Genomic DNA, 15,988 nt, shown 5'->3' on the forward strand with positions numbered 1-15,988 from the left:
GATTAACAAAACAAAGAAACAAAAGAATGAAATCTTTGTTGACATCAAAAGTCATTTTGAGGCTGGAGAGATGGCCTGTGGTTGACAGTACTTTCTGCTCTTACAGAGGACTTGAATTCAGTTGTGAGCATGGGCAGCTCACTACCACCTTAATTCCCAGTTCTAGGGGATCCAATGCCCTTTTCTGGCCTTCTCAGGCACCTATATGCACCCAGCATGAATGCATGCATACATATACATGGGCCTATACACACACATAAAATAAATAATATTCTTTTCATTGTTGTCTTCTCCAGACAGGGTTTCTCTGTGTAACCTCTGCTGTCCTGGAACTCACTCTGTAGACCACACTGGTTCCAAACTCACAGAGATCTGCCAGCCTCTGCCTCCTAGGTGCTAGAATTAAAGGAATGTGCCATCACTACCCAGAAAATAGTAAATACTTTTTAAAGAAATATTTTAAGAAGTAAATACTTTTAACAACAACAAAAGAGGACATACAAAACTATGGAGGCTTTGAAGAACCACCCAGTATGTCTGTGTCATGTCTGTTCTGTACTGAAGAGTCCAGCTCATCAGGAATTCAGAAGGTGAATTCCAAGCCTTACCCTGCTAAGCAGCAGTGGGTATCTGTGGTGATAGATGTGTCAGAGCTATGTGTCCTGACTTCACAGTCTTCTGTACCTGGGCATCAGGAAGTCATGGTGTGGACCAGGTTCTAGGAGAGCGCCGAGAAGGCAGCCAAACACTCGGGTGCTGCACTCCATGAGACCCTGGGCAGAACACTTCAACCTCCAGCTCAGATTCCCCACCTGTAAAACTGGAGCCATCTATGTCCCCACCATGATATATAGGGATAAACCATGGAAAAGTTAATCAAGGCAAGTGTCAGCAAACCAAGCAGAACTGTGAACATAAAGGATTGAAAAAACCAGCTATCCTAAGAGTTCCGGGAAGGTAGACTCAGGTAGTGTGGGTCAATCCCTGGGTTTGCCCACCAGCATCTCACATTTAGGATCGTCTTATAGTTCTGAAACCTTCAAGATTCCTGAAGGGCTACTCCCGTCTTCCTGTCACTGAGTAGAGTAGAGGGTTCTGGAAAGGACCCAAATTCTGCCAAGAGGCAACTCATTCAGATCTCTTCTCTTCTCTTCTCTTCTCTTCTCTTCTCTTCTCTTCTCTTCTCTTCTCTTCTCTTCTCTTCTCTTCTCTTCTCTTCTCTTCTCTTCTCTTCTCTTCTCTTCTCTTTTTTTTCTCTCTCTCTCCCTTTTTTTTGTAACAGACTTGCCAGAGTCATATGATTTATCCCCTTACAGGCAGGGCCCGCCTCCGGGCTGGATGTTGCAACAGCAGCGAGAACGCCGGCTCAGCTGGGCGGCCACCACGTGACCCGCGTACTTAAAGGGCTGGCGCGGGCAGCTGCTCGCTCACGGTCTCCAGTCGCCTCCAGAGTTTCCGCATACAACCAGTGAGTGGAGCCTGCCCGCGCAGAGCCGTCTCGAGCATAGCCCGGAGCCTGAATCGAGCAGAACCAGCCTGAACTAGCCCAGTCCGGTGATGGAGCGTCCACAGCCCGACAGGCAAGCGACTGTGTGGGGAAGGGAGCTGTGACCGGTGTCCCTTATCCTGCCTGGGAATGCAGGCTGCGGGGCCAGGGGACGAGTTACCGCCCAGTCTACCTGTAGCTATGGGAAGCTGGAGGGAGAAAATGTGATTCACTCCTCTGACACGCTGGAGGTGACGATTGGGAGTGTCTTGTAGTATCCAGGTTTGAGGGATGGTGAACGCACTGCTAAGTCCTGGAACCCGTACTCACTATTCTTGGGGTTGGGGGTTGGGGAGCTTGTCTTTTGCTGGCGCGGAGTGGTCACTTATCAATTTCCAACCTCAGACGATTTGTAAGATGCAGGGAGGCCAGTAGCAGAACTAGAGGGTGCTGAGGTTGGGGTGTTTTTTGTTTGGGGGTGTGTGGGGAGAGGAGGGGTTTTTGTGTGTTTTGTTTTGGAGACAGGGTCTATGTAGTCCTGGAACTCTGGAACTCCCTAGTAGATCAAGTTGGCCTTGAACTCCAGTTCGCTTCACTTTGCTTCCTGAGATTGAACGTGCTCCACCACCATGCTTGGCTTCTCCTCCTCCTCCTCCTCCTCCTCCTCCTCCTCCTCCTCCTCCTCCTCCTCCTTCTCCTCCTCCTCCTCCTTCTCCTCTTTGACTTTTGAGACAGAGTTCCTCTTTGTAGCCCTGGATGTCTTGGAATTCACTCTGTAGATCCGGCTGGCCTAGAACTCAGAGATCTGTCTGCTTCTGCCTCCCTAGTGCTGACATTAGAGGCATGTGCCATTCCACCCAGCTCTTTTTTTTTTTTTTTTTAATAAACCCAATCATACTTTTTTTAAAAAAAAGTTTTTTTTTAAAATATTTATGTATTTATTTATTTATTTATTTAATGTATATGAGTACACTATAGCTGTCATCAGACACAGCAGATGAAGGTGTCAGAACCCACCATGTGGTTGCTGGGAATTGAACACAGGACCTTTAGAAGAGCAGTCAGTGCTCTTGACCGCTGAGCCACCTCTCCAGCCCACCAACCTTATTTTTATATTTTTATTTAAAGTGTCTCATTACATTTTATTTATTGTGCATGTAGAGTGACACATTAAACATGTGAAGGTCAGAGGACTTGAAAGGAGTCATTTCTCAGACCACCATGTGGGTTCCAAGAAAGATTGGCTTATCAGGCATGGTGGCAAGTGCTTTTCCTGGCTGAGCCTCCTTCCAGTGTTTAATCCTCATCCCTGACTTTAGCAGTAAGGATTGAATTTAGTACTTCAGACATTCTAGGCAAGCACTGTACCACTAAGGTACAGTATCGGCACCTTTTTGATTTAAAGATCGTGCCGGACTGGTCTGAAACTCTCCAATCCTCCTGCTGGATTACAGAAACTATTTAATGCAGATACTTTGAGTATAGAGCGTGTGTGTGTGTGTGTGAAAGTTGGATTTGGTGGGTTTGTTTGTTTGTTTGTTTGTTTTGAGACTCTTCCTATATAGCCCTGTGCTGAACTTCCTTCACTATGTAGACAGACCAGGCTGACATCAAACTAAGAGATCTGCCCTCCCTCTGCCTCCTGAATGCTGGAATTAAGGATGTGTAACATCACACTCCGCTGGTTGTAAAATCTGTAGCTGAATTTTTTAAAGAAATGTCTTCAGGTTGGATCTAAAAGCTCACCAAAGTCTCTACCCTTAGCCAGGCTGTGGTGGTGCATGTTTTTAATCCCAGCACTCAGGAGGCAGAGGTAAGCAGATCTCTGAATTTGAGGCCAGTCTGATCTACAGAGTGAGTTCTAAGGACAGCCAGGGCCACATAGAGAAAAACCCTGTCTTGGAAAAAAAAAATCTCCCTTTGAGCATAGTGGTTGGACTAGTATGGTTCTTCACTGTGGTCAGGCCATACCTTGCCTCCCCTTTACTGGAAATAACTAGAATAGGGATTCTGCCTGTGGTTTTGGGGACAATATCCCATAGTACTTAATGACTGACATCTGTTTGCATGGTTAAGACGGTGGCTTGGCCAACATTGGAGGCTGGAGCTATTCTGCAGGTCTAATCATTCACAGACATCGCTTGATCCCCTGCTGATTCTCCTCTCCTCCTCCACAGCATGCCCCAGGATTTGTCTGAGGCCTTGAAGGAGGCCACCAAGGAGGTACACATCCAAGCCGAGAATGCTGAGTTCATGAAGAACTTTCAGAAGGGTCAGGTGTCCAGAGAAGGCTTTAAGGTATGTGACGTGTAGGTTGACCAGAGCACTGGGGTATAGCAGGTATGCCCAGTGCTTATGCCAATAATTTAACGGGGAGGTTGGAGCCAGGAATGATGAGGGCCTGTCCAAGGAAGTCACCTTATTACATTGATACTGTGGCTCAGTGAGGAGAAGATGTGATGCGGGTGGGGGTGGGGCCAGTGCAGCAGGATGGTTAAGGCTTAGGAACATGTATTCTGAGTTGGTCCCGTTATATTCTTATCTCAACCTTTGACGTGCATAAGGGGAAGAAGACTCATCGAGGATAAGAGGCCATCCTGTCAGCTTTAGGTGGAAAAGACCAAAATCAAACAAAGATGGCCTAGGTTCGGAGCCTGTGCTCTTGACCTGGTTAACTCAGGGCCTCGTACATGCTGGCTGGGTTCTTTACCACTGACCCACAATCCGAGCTCGAGCTCTTGGGTTATTAGATGGGGGTCTCACTACACAGTTCAGGAACACGCAGTTCTCCTGTGTCAGCCTCCTATTCGGACCACAGGCATGTACCACTGCACCCAGATCTCCTGACCCGATTTCAACTTGCCTCTGAAGGCAAGGAGAAGTTTGCCTTAGCCCTGCAGTGTCCTGTCCCCACAGTGAGATTGGCTACCTCATTTAACCTCCGAGCCTTCTTGCCTGAGAAATGGGGTTTCGACAGCCGGGCTTAAATGCACAGTATATACAATAGACTGATTTTGCGGTTGTTTAACTGATGCCAGTAGCAAACATCAGACACAGGGTAGAGTACACTGACTGTGGGTGGGGGAGTGGAGGGTGGTGGGGACAGGAGGCCTACCTTCCAGAATGCAGTCATGTAGGCTCTTCTAGGGACAAGTTGACTCTATTTTTCAGCTGGTGATGGCTTCCTTGTACCATATCTACACGGCCCTGGAAGAGGAGATAGAGCGCAACAAGCAGAACCCAGTCTATGCCCCACTCTACTTCCCTGAGGAGCTGCACCGAAGGGCTGCCCTGGAGCAGGACATGGCCTTCTGGTATGGGCCTCACTGGCAGGAAATCATCCCTTGCACGCCAGCCACACAGCACTATGTAAAGCGTCTCCACGAGGTGGGGCGCACTCACCCTGAGCTGCTGGTGGCCCACGCATATACCCGCTACCTGGGTGACCTCTCAGGGGGTCAGGTCCTGAAGAAGATTGCACAGAAGGCCATGGCCTTGCCCAGCTCTGGGGAGGGCCTGGCTTTTTTTACCTTCCCGAACATCGACAGCCCCACCAAGTTCAAACAGCTCTATCGTGCTCGAATGAACACTCTGGAGATGACACCTGAGGTCAAGCACAGGGTGACAGAAGAGGCTAAGACCGCCTTCCTGCTCAACATTGAGGTGAGCCCCACTGCTTCTTTGAGCCACACTCCAGTTAATTGGAGGGAGGGTCCTGGAGTCATAGTTAGTACAAAGACTTGGGACCAGGGTCCTGTTTTGCTGCTTTCTAGCTGGGTGATTGTGGGCAAATCTCTTTATCCTCCGTTGATACAGTTCAGTCCCTGTGGGAGGAGTAATACAGGGTAAAACTTACTGATGCTATCGCTCTCTTATTGTGAGAGATGATGTCCTCTGAGATGGTGCAGCTGGACCTGGAGTGCTTGTGCACTTGTGCATAGCCAGGTTGGCACTGTAAGGGTTTCCGATGCCCAGATACTTCAGGTGCCATTTACTGGTTTTTATTTGCTGTGCATTGATGTTTTGCCTGCATGCATATTTGCTTGGTGTCAGATCTGTTGGCGGTGGAGTTACAGACAGCTGGGAGCTGCCATGTGGGAGCTGGGAATTGAACTCAGATCCTCTGGAGAGCAATTAATGCTCTTAATCTTTGAACTGTCTTTAGTTCATTGTTTTGAGCAAGGCCCTGAAAGACAGAGCTGGAGGGGAGTAGACTGTCCTGTTGGAACCATGGATGCTATGGTGGTCAGGGTTCTAATTTGTTGACCCTCTGGCTCCCACTTTCAGCCTTGAGATCCTTTAAAAGTCCTACCAGGCAAGCGCCTGTTAGAGAAGTAACCTTTCAAATCTCTTAAACTCAACTACATCTAGACCATCCATCTGAGGCCTTCTGAGGATATGGTATAAAGAATGAGTTTAGAAACAGGAAAGTGGTGGCACATTCCTTTAATCCCAGCACGCAGAAGGCAGAGACAGGAGGATCTCTGAGTTCCAGGTCAGCCTGCTTTACACAGCTAGTTCTAGGACAGCCAAGGCTACACAAAGAAACCCTGTCTTAAAGAAACAAAACAAAACTCCAAGAAAAGAGATTAGACAAAGGCCCAGCTGAGAACTGGGTCTCCATCCTCATCCCTGGTCGATCTCAAGCAAGCCCTACTCCAGGAGTTGTGGTTTCCTCACCTGCAAAAGCACATTAGCAAACTCCATGGCACATGGCTTAGCAAGGAGGAACTCACCAATGCACAGTCAAGAAGAGAGAACAGGCTGTAGGCTGCACAGCAGCCATACATTATGTGTTATTTCAGAGGAACAAACTAGTTCTCCTCATAGGGACACAAATAAGATCCTGAAGTCCTGATTCAGGACAGTGTTACTGGTGGGATCCAAGTGAGGGCACAGGCAGGGGGCCAACTAAACCTTTCACATCTCTGATGAGGTAAGTGAAAGACACATGGGTGTGTGATAGTTTCCTTAGGTTGTGTCATTTGTACAATATTTCATAACATGCTTCAAGTCCTGCCTTCGGCTGGGGTCCCCCCACCCCGTGAGTATCATTAACAGGCAGTATGTCTTGTCTTGTCTTCTAGCTGTTTGAGGAGCTGCAGGTGATGCTGACAGAGGAACACAAAGACCAGAGTCCCTCACAGATGGCGTCACTTCGTCAGAGGCCTGCTAGCCTGGTGCAAGGTAAAGGTGGCCTCTTGCTTCTGGCTCTCCTTAGCCCAGCTGGGACTTCTTTACTCTCCTCTTTGCTGAATGTTTTAAATCAGAAATAGGGTACAGACAAAAGCGCCCAGGGTAAGCTGGTAGTATGTGACTGTGGGTGAGCTATAAGATTTTTCTACCTCAGTTTTTCCACATTGGAAAACAGGAGTTGGGGGCTATGTAGCTCATTGACTGAGGTGCATATAAAGCCCTTAAAAGTCACTGGCATAGAAATTCTTCCATTTAGACCCCTCCTCCCATTTTGGGGGGAGGGGCACAGTCATGCTTTGTTAGCAGAGATCAAACAATCTCTCTGCTTCAATCTTTCATAAAAAGCTAGGGTGTGTTTACCTTTTCAGACCCACTAAAGGTTTCCAAGCAGGTCCCCATATAAGGCAAGGATTTGGGAACCTATTTCTATTGCTGACCCTCCAGGAGAGACAAAGGAGACATGTACTTACCTGACTCTGGGTGTCAGCCCTTCTCCTGTGCCTTGCTGTATTACCTTTGGAGCAGGAGAAAGTTTCAAAAAAGACCAAAGTGACACAAAATGTGCCTTCACTGAGCCTGTTACCCTGGGACAGTATGGCACAGGGAGTGGGTGATGGACGCTGGGCAGGGCATGTTCTGTGAAACTTGATTACTTGAATGGGCCCACCTTTTGCCCAAGGCTCTCCCAACGGAGGCCGGACCCCACAACCCTGTTATTAGTGGTACTGTTTCTGGTGGGCTGAAATGTGGTCAGTCCTGATAGAATTAGCTACCTCTTTGGATCAGGGGACTTTGGTTTGATGTGGCATAGAAGAATGAACAGCTTGGGGGAGTTCGTGAACTCCTATCTTTAAAGGTATTTGAGCAGTGGCTAGTGGTTTGTGCTGTAGCAGATCCTGGCCTTGGACTGGAACTGTAGCAGACATGACACCGAGTGTCCTGTGCTCTGTGTGACTTTAAAGTCATCCACCCCGGGCTGTGTGAGTCTGACCTTGTCTTTTTCTCCTTCAGATACTGCCCCTGCAGAGACACCCCGAGGGAAACCCCAGATCAGCACTAGCTCATCCCAGACACCGCTCCTCCAGTGGGTCCTCACTCTCAGCTTCCTGTTGGCAACAGTGGCAGTGGGAATTTATGCCATGTAAATGCAATACTGGCCCCCAGGGGCTGTGAACTCTGTCCAATGTGGCCTTCTCTCTGTAAGGGAGAATCTTGCCTGGCTCTCTTCTCTTGGGCCTCTAAGAAAGCTTTTGGGGTCCCTAGCCCACTCCCTGTGTTTCCTTTCTCTCTGGAATGGAGGGAGATACCTGACACAGTTCCCTCACCAAAAGCACATCCAGCCAGTGGCCTGAACTTTGAAACCAGCAGCCCCAAATCCTGCAGCAGAGCCCCAAAACTGGCCTGTAAAAGCAGCTGTTCTGAGCCCAGTGCCCATGGTTGTAAGCATCCATGTTGACTGACCACGACTGCTGTCCCCCAGTGCCATGGCCACTTTGATATCCGTTTCCAGACATTTCTGTCTCGTATTTCTGTCTTGTTTTTTATTATTTCCCCAGTTCTACCAGAGTAATGGTATTTTGTTGTTTTGTTTTGTCTTGTTTTTCCTAACAAAGTGGGGCTATCTTTTGAGGGGTGGGTGGGAAAGAATTATTTAATAGTTGTAACCTTGGTCTCTAACTTCTGTGTGAAATAATAAATGGCATTATCTAACAGTCACTAGAAGTGCATTCATGTCTATGCTGTCTATGAGCAGGGCCCTGCTCATCTTGTCTCTTCAGTGTCTGGCAGGAAGAGGGCAGGTGAAGGTAGCATTGGTAGCTGCCATGGTTGGCTGTGCCTGAGATTTGGAAGTGAGCTTTAAGCAGTTGGGCAAAGCAGTTGGGCAGATTTTCCAGACTGTGTTTGTGTGTACACAGATGTGTGTGTGTGTGTGTGTGTGTGTGTGCATGTGAAGGCCAGAGATCAACCTCAGGTGTGTTTATGAACTGTAGGATCTCACTATGCAACTCTGTTGGAGGAACTCCCTATGTAGACCAGCTGGCCTTGAGCTACAGGTATCACAGGCCTGCCTCTGCCTTCATGCCAAGATTACATATGAAAGCTACCACACCTGGCCAATCCACCTTGTTTTTTGGGGGGAGATAGGATGGTACCTGTACATAAGACAGGGTCTCTCTTACGTAGTCCTGGCTGGCCTTAAGTCTAGCTTTGAACTCATTGAGTTCTTCCTACCTCTGCCTTCCAAGAGCTGGGTTTAAAGATATGTACTACCACACCTGGTGAGTCCACTTTGTTTTTCGAGTGCTAGGATTACAGACACACACCACCATGTCTGTTTTACATGGGCTCCAACTCAGGTCTTTACTGATTGACCTATCTCTTCAGCCCCAACACTTCCATATTTAATTAGGATGAAATGGGCAGAGCTGGGATAAAGCTGATACGCTCTGAGTAACGATACTTGGAGACTGGAGGCAAATGCCTGGCTTCGTGTTTTCTCTTCTAGCTTCACTTACTGTGAGTGCACTTATTGGTATGCAAGACCACAGGGCTCAGTGTGGGGAGACAGCTCCCTCCTTCCATTTTTGTAAGGTTTTTACTTCTGGAGGTTGAGCTCAGGCTCGGGCAGTAAGCACTTTACCTGCTGAACCATCTGCTACTCCACTTTGGAGTTGGTCACTTAACCCCACAGTGACTCAGATTCACCGCCTGTGACAATACAATGATGCTGCTGACCTCACCTGTGTGTCTTGAGAAGCAAGTTAAATTCCAAGGCCTTCCATCACTCCTAGCTCGCTTATGCACAGAAAGCCAGTGTCTTCTGATCATTGTACCTCCCGCTCTGGGAATGGGAAAACATCACTGGAGGCAGAACAGGGATGAGGTACCTACTATGTCCTACCAGTACCAGAGGGCTGAGAGTTAGGAGATCTTTGTCCCCCATACTGACTCTATTACCAGGTCTTGGGCACAATGCTTCAAATCTCATTTTGCTCACTGGAAAAATGAGCGATACTTCTGTCTTTAACTGCTGAAGAGGGAATATAGTGATGTCAAAATACTAGTCTGCACAGAAACTCCAGAACTCCATGGAGGCACATAGCTACAGAGATCAGAGGTGGTATCTCAGAGTCACGATACAAGAAAGGCATTCTGGGAGTCTTATATACATGCAGCCAGGTCCAGAAGTCATTCTTTTCTTTTCTTTTTTTTTTTTTTTAATGTATTGTGATAAAGTAAGAAAAGTTGGGGGAGGGTTGCTAAAGAGCTGGCTCAGTGCTTAAAAGCACTGCCTGCTCTTCCAGAAGACCCTGGTTTGATTCCCAGCACCCACATGGTGGCTTATAACAGTTTATATGTCTAGTTCCAGGGGATCTAATGGCTTTTTCTGTCCTCTTTAGCACCAGGCACACATGCAGTACACTGACTTATGTGCAGGCAAAACATCTATACATATAAAATTAAATGAACACAAAGGCTAGGGATATAGCTAAGTGGTAGAATGCTTGCTTAGCATATAGGATGCCCTGGGTTCAGACACCAGTACCTAAAGGGTGAGCAAACAAAGGGAAGAAAAGGGAAAAAAGAGAAAAACCTGGGCAATGGTGGCCTTTAATCCCAGTACTTGGGAGGCAGAGGCAGGCAGATTTCTGGCCATTTCAAGGCCAGCCTGGCCTACAGAGCGAGTTCCAGGACAGTCAGGGCTACACAGAGAAACCCTGTTTTGAGAAAAAAAGAAAGAAAAGAAAGAAAGAAAAAGAAAAAGAAAAACAATTTTGAATTCTATAAAAGAATAGACTTTCTGTCAATTGTCAAGAGATGAGCAAAACTAGTTAAAACTGGACAGACTTAGAAAGAGGACTAACTATATCAATAGGAAACAGCGTCCAGCGTGAACGGACTCGCGGCCCCGTCTTTCTTTCCAGCGCTGGGAATCAGATCCAGGGCTTTGTTCTCATTAGGTGAGGCTCTGCCACTGAGCTACACCATATACTGGTGCATTGGTGGATGAGCATTTTACTTCCCAGCACAAGTGGTGCTGTAGATTAAATCTAGGACCCTTACCCAAGCCAATTCTGTGCTCTTCTACTAAGCCACAGTTGCGGCCGGCCCTGGGCCTTTTAGAGAATCTTAGAGATTAGCCAACAGGTCCTGTCCTCAGGGTTGGCTGGAGCAAACTGACTGAGATTTTGTCACCTTTAGTTTTCTCTGGCTAGGGATAAGGCCTTGAGCCTTTCCAAATATTCGTGGTTATTCAAGTGTTTACTGATAGAGGCAAAGCGGGGATAGGCAGGAAGAGAGCCCAGCCACCCTCACCTGTCTCCATCTGGCTCATGTTTCTAGCTTACTGGTCAAGAGTTTCAACACAGGGGCTGGAGAGATTATGGCTCACTTCCTGAGCCTAGTTCCTAGTACTCACATGGTGACTTACAAGTATCCATTTTAGGGGCTCTCACACCTTCTGATGCACAAACAATCATGCATAGGTGCACATTTGTGGGGTGGTACACCAAATCTATACAGGCTACCAGCAAAGTTGGGTGTCTTCCTCAGTCACTCTCCACTTTGTTTTTTAATTAATTTATTTTTGGTAGTGAGACGTGAACTCAGGGCCTCACACATGCTGGGAAGGCACTCTACTGTGGGGCTGAGGGATGTAGGGGAAGGGGGGTGGGGAGAGAGCCCATGGCTGGCCAGAGTTCCTGTGCTCTGGGCAGGCAGACATAGGAGGACTGCTGGACCCTTTCCACTCGGCCCTGGGTGGGCATCTGGCTGTGTGAAACCACTGACCCCACTCGGTGGGGGTGGGGGGGTGGACAAGGGGCAGTCTGCAATACCAGGGGCCCCGGGGGCAACATTCTCAGCCCCGGAGATACAGGAGAGAGGGCAGAGGGAGAGAACTTCCCACGCAGGCTGGCTGGAGCACAGGAAGGCCTTCAGATAGGAGATTAGGCGCGGCTCATTAGGAAAAGCCTATCCCATCATCCAAGCACAGCAGGCCTTGATGAACAGAGACAGTTTATGGTTTTAGAGCTTTATTGTAGAAAGGCAGAGGAAAAGAGAGAGAAGATGGAAAGACAGAGAGAGAGAGAGACCGGCCATGGCCAAGAGGAGGGAAGGGGGAAAGAGGGAAAGAGGAAAGGCTAGAGAGTAAGAGGTTAGAGAGAGAGAGAGAGAGAGAGAGAGAGAGAGAGAGAGAGAAGAGAAAGTAAGAGAGGTTAGACAGTAAGAAAGGTTAGAGATTGAGGAGGGGCCAAGCAGCCCCTCTTATGGTGGGCTTGTTATCTTGTTGTTGCTAGGTAACTGGGGAGGAGTCTAGCCTGAAGGTCAGAAGCTTGGGACATTGTGTATGTGACTAAAAGCCACGCTTCTCCTGTGGGGGCTGGAGGGGCGGTAACTTCTACAGGAGTCAGGGGTCCAGGAGACATGAGGGAACACCTACGTCCCATGTAGGTGAATTATCACCACCAGGTTCTACTGGAGTTCAGACCTCAGCTCGACTGGAGACCAGACTGTCTGTGTATAGCCCAATGCCCCACACTCTACCACTGAGCTAGATTCCCAGCCCTGTGCTAATTTTTGGAACAAGGTCTCTTATGAATTTAAAACTTATCAACTGATTAGACTGGCTGACCAGCAAGCCTTGGAGATTTGCCGTCTCCACTTTTCTAGACTGGGATTACAGGCAAATGCTGTATCCATCTTTTCTAAGTGGGTACAGAGGAACCAAAACCAGGTCTTCATGTTCGCACAGCAAACACTTTACTGAATGAGTCACCTCCCTGACTCCTTAACTTCTCCATGTGATCTATGTACGGCAAAATGATTTTGATTTAAAAAAATGGACCTGCATGGTGCCTTTACTCCCAGCACTCCAGAGGTAGAGGGCAGGGGGATCTCTGAGTTCATGGCTGACCTGGTCTACAGAGTGAGTTCCAGGATAACCAGGGTTACACAGAGAAGAGTTTGTAAATAGATCCATGTATATATATATTTTAAACTTTCTATTGATTCTTTGTGAATTTCATATTGTGTACCCCAATCCCACGCATCTCCCCATCCCTTCCTATCCAACCTGTGCCCTTGAAGAAAAAGTAAAAAAGAAAAACCCAAAAACATCTCACCATGGAAACTGCAGTATGTCACTGAGTGTCCCACAGTATAGCCTTTTGTCCACATTTCTTTACTTGCAAATGCTCATTGTAATGAGTCTGGTTTGAGGCCTCTGGCTTCTGCTGTACCATCAATACTGGATCTTCACTAGGACTTCTCTTGGATATACTGTTTGTTGCTCTGTGTCATGGAGATCCTGCAGCTTTGATTCTGCAGGACAGACCCATTCAGGAGCTCCAGCAGTTCATAGATGGACTGGATGTTGGTATAGGCTAACTCAAAAGCCCTGGATTTGGGTTTGGGCTGGTAGCTGAGTTGCTCAGCCCACCAGTTCTCCTGCACCCCTGGCCCAGGCAAGGAGTGGGACCAGTTATGCTGTGCCCAAGCCATTTGGGCCAACATTCTCACAACCACACCACGGGGACTAGCTCTCCAAGCACTGCTCTGGCTAGCTCACTCAAGTGCCACAGGATATAGGCATACATTTTTTGCAACCTACTTTTTTTTTTCCTTCAAGATAGGATTTCTCAGTATAGCTCTGGCTGTCCTAGAACTTACTTTATAGGCCAGGTTGGCCTTGAACTCAGAAATCCACCTGCCTCTGTCTCCCAAGTGTTGGGATTAAAGGCATGCGCCACTACTATCCAGCGCAACCTACTTTTAATAAGGGTTCAACCTCTCTTCTAGCCCACCACTCAGCAAAGGTAGAAGAGAAAAGTTATTAGGATATGGGAGAGGTGGACCTGTTCAGCAATAGTTCTTTGGGGTGAGCTTTGATCTTCTTGGGCAGCAGTTCAGTCCTGAAGCAAACACCAAATATGACCCAGCAGCTGTAGACCCGTCCTCTAGGCAGGCAGACACCAGGCACACATTAGGAATGAACCGGCAACTAGTCAAGTCCTTTCAGCAAGCAGACATCAAGTAGGAAGCAGCAACTGTAGCTCAATCCTGAAGAAATTGCCAGGCTCACCAACTAGCCTGAGGCAAGGCCACAGCCGTGACAAGCTGCTGCAGGAACCTCACGAGCAGGTTCTTGGATAACTTTCTTTCAATGGCAGTGTTACCACAAGTTGAGCTCAACTTGTGTAAGGTGAATGAATACATGTGTGTCTTTAGTGAAGAATAGCAAGGTGGAACAAATCAAACCAAGGCTCAGTGCTCGTCTCCCACTGTCTGTGGAGTCCTATTTATACTCCTTCATCAACTGTCCTTTTACATGACTGCTATATCCAAACATCCTTTCACCTGTGTCTGCGTCAGGAAAACAGTCTTTCACGTGTTTGCTTTGGCAAGACATTCTTTCACCTTTGTGTCCCAGCAAAACATCGTTTGATATAACCAACTATCCAAAGACCTAGAAGTTTCCACTTCAACAGCTGGCAAGGAGTTGGGCCGGCTCTCATGCCCTTGGAGCCAACTCTACCCGTGCTTCTCAGGCAAGTGGCAGGGCAAGGTCTGCCCCTGACAATAACATGGTCCCAAGAGGCAGTCCAGATCAGGGATACCTGCATGGCCTTTGGTGTTAACATGGACCATGGACACTAACACAGACCCCTATTTGCCGTATGGTCATGGACCCAGGCATGGCCCTTAGCAGCAGGATAGACTGGGACTTCACCCTGGCCTCAGAAGGCAGTGCAGGCTCCTCACATCTGGCTGTTCCTCCTCGCTTTTGCACGTCCGGTTCCGTCTCTCTTCACAGTGCTTAACTCATCCTGCTTCTCTTTCTCTCCCATCTTTCTACCACACACTTGCTCATTGTAGTGGTGCCCATGCTATGCCATATGGCAGGTGGGCCTCTGGGTTTCTATTTAAAAAAAAAAATCTTTCCAGCCAGGCTTGATGTCAAATGCCTTTAATCCTAGAGGCAGAGACAGATGGTTCTCTACGGGTTCAAGGCTATCCTGATCTGCATAGAAAGTTCCAGACCAGCCAAAGCCACTGTGAAGACCCTACTTAAAAACAACAACAACAACAACAACAAAAGTTTCTGAATCTGTACTTTCTATCCCTTTTCTCTTTGTGTGTGTGGCAGCCAGGTATCTGTACTCTCTGAGTTACCTCACCTACCTCCTTGAACCAAATTTTTGTCTTCCTCATAAATCACCTTATAATCTCATTTATAAAATCCCTTCACCAGTCTAATAAATCCCCTTTTGCAATGTTAAGAAAACCTTTTGTTAAGGAAACAACACATTCCTCTCCCCTCCTACCAGGTTAGTTTAGGGTCATTCAACTACAAAGTCCCCAAGTTGCCTGTTTAATGGATCTGAAAGACTTATGCCTTCATTCCTCTCTCCTTAAGTCTATCTATCCATTTCTTTCTTTTTTTTAAGAGTTCTTATTTTGGGGGGGTGGGTATGGGGGGCTTTTGGGATAGCATTGAAAATGTAAACGAGGAAAATACCTAATAAATAAATAAATAAATAAATAAATGCAAAAAAATTAAAAAAAAGTTATTATTTTTAAGTCCTTTATTTCTTTCTTTCCTTTCTTTTCTTTCTTTCTTTCTTTCTTTCTTTCTTTCTTTCTTTCTTTCTTTCTTTCTTTCTTCCTTCCTTCCTTCCTTCCTTCCTTCCTTCCTTCCTTCCTTTCTTTCTCCCCAGACAGGGTTTCTTTGTATTCCTGCTTTCCTGGAATTGCTCAATCTCAGCCTCTCCTCTGTAGAGCTCTGTAAAGCCTCTGCCTCCTGAGTGCTGGGATGAAAGGCATGCGCCACATCTGGCAGTTGATTTATATTTAAAGATATATGTATGTGTTTTGCCTATTTACTGCATGCATACCTGGTGCCTGTGGAAGTCAAAAGAGGGCATCAGGCTCCCTGGATGGTTGTGAGCCACCATAGAGAACTGATTGTCTACAAGAGCAGTCCCAGCAGCTCGGCATTTAATTGCCGAGCCATGTCGCCAGGACTCTGTCTTTTTTTTTTTTTTTTTTTTTTTTTTGGTTTTTCGAGACAGGGTTTCTCTGTGTAGCCCTGGATGTCCTGGAACTCACTTTGTAGACCAGGCTGGCCTCGAACTCAGAAATTCGCCTGCCTCTGCCTCCCAAGTGCTGGGATTAAAGGCGTGCACCACCATGCCCAGGCATAGGACTCTGTCTTTTGACCAGTGAATTTGCTGACTCTGCTTCACTCTGACTTTTGCTAAAATTCTGTTCAGTGCCTAAGTCCAGCATTCCATCTGTACCTGA

General features: G+C 47.3%; 1 protein-coding gene across 1 annotated transcript; it reads left to right on the plus strand.

Annotated features, from left to right (window-relative positions):
- Window positions 1–1,425: 1,425 nt before the first annotated feature.
- Hmox1 (heme oxygenase 1) lies at window positions 1,426–8,401 on the plus strand. The gene is made up of 5 exons (NM_010442.2): window positions 1,426–1,580; window positions 3,664–3,784; window positions 4,658–5,149; window positions 6,574–6,673; window positions 7,694–8,401. The coding sequence occupies exons 1-5, from the start codon at window positions 1,558–1,560 to the stop codon at window positions 7,825–7,827; spliced, it is 870 nt and encodes a 289-aa protein (NP_034572.1). The 5' UTR covers window positions 1,426–1,557; the 3' UTR covers window positions 7,828–8,401.
- Window positions 8,402–15,988: the final 7,587 nt, after the last annotated feature.

This window comes from Mus musculus, chromosome 8 (assembly GCF_000001635.26).
Source record: "Mus musculus strain C57BL/6J chromosome 8, GRCm38.p6 C57BL/6J".
NCBI lineage: Eukaryota > Metazoa > Chordata > Mammalia > Rodentia > Muridae > Mus > Mus musculus.

What these genes read in the sequence shown, in the direction of transcription:
- Hmox1 (NM_010442.2), top strand. Translation starts at nt 1,558, where the DNA reads ATGGAGCGTCCACAGCCCGACAG. An exon ending in CCTTCCTGCTCAACATTGAG is followed by an intron (nt 5,150 to 6,573) that starts GTGAGCCCCACT and finishes CTTGTCTTCTAG; the next exon opens with CTGTTTGAGGAGCTGCAGGT. An exon ending in GCCTGCTAGCCTGGTGCAAG is followed by an intron (nt 6,674 to 7,693) that starts GTAAAGGTGGCC and finishes TTTCTCCTTCAG; the next exon opens with ATACTGCCCCTGCAGAGACA.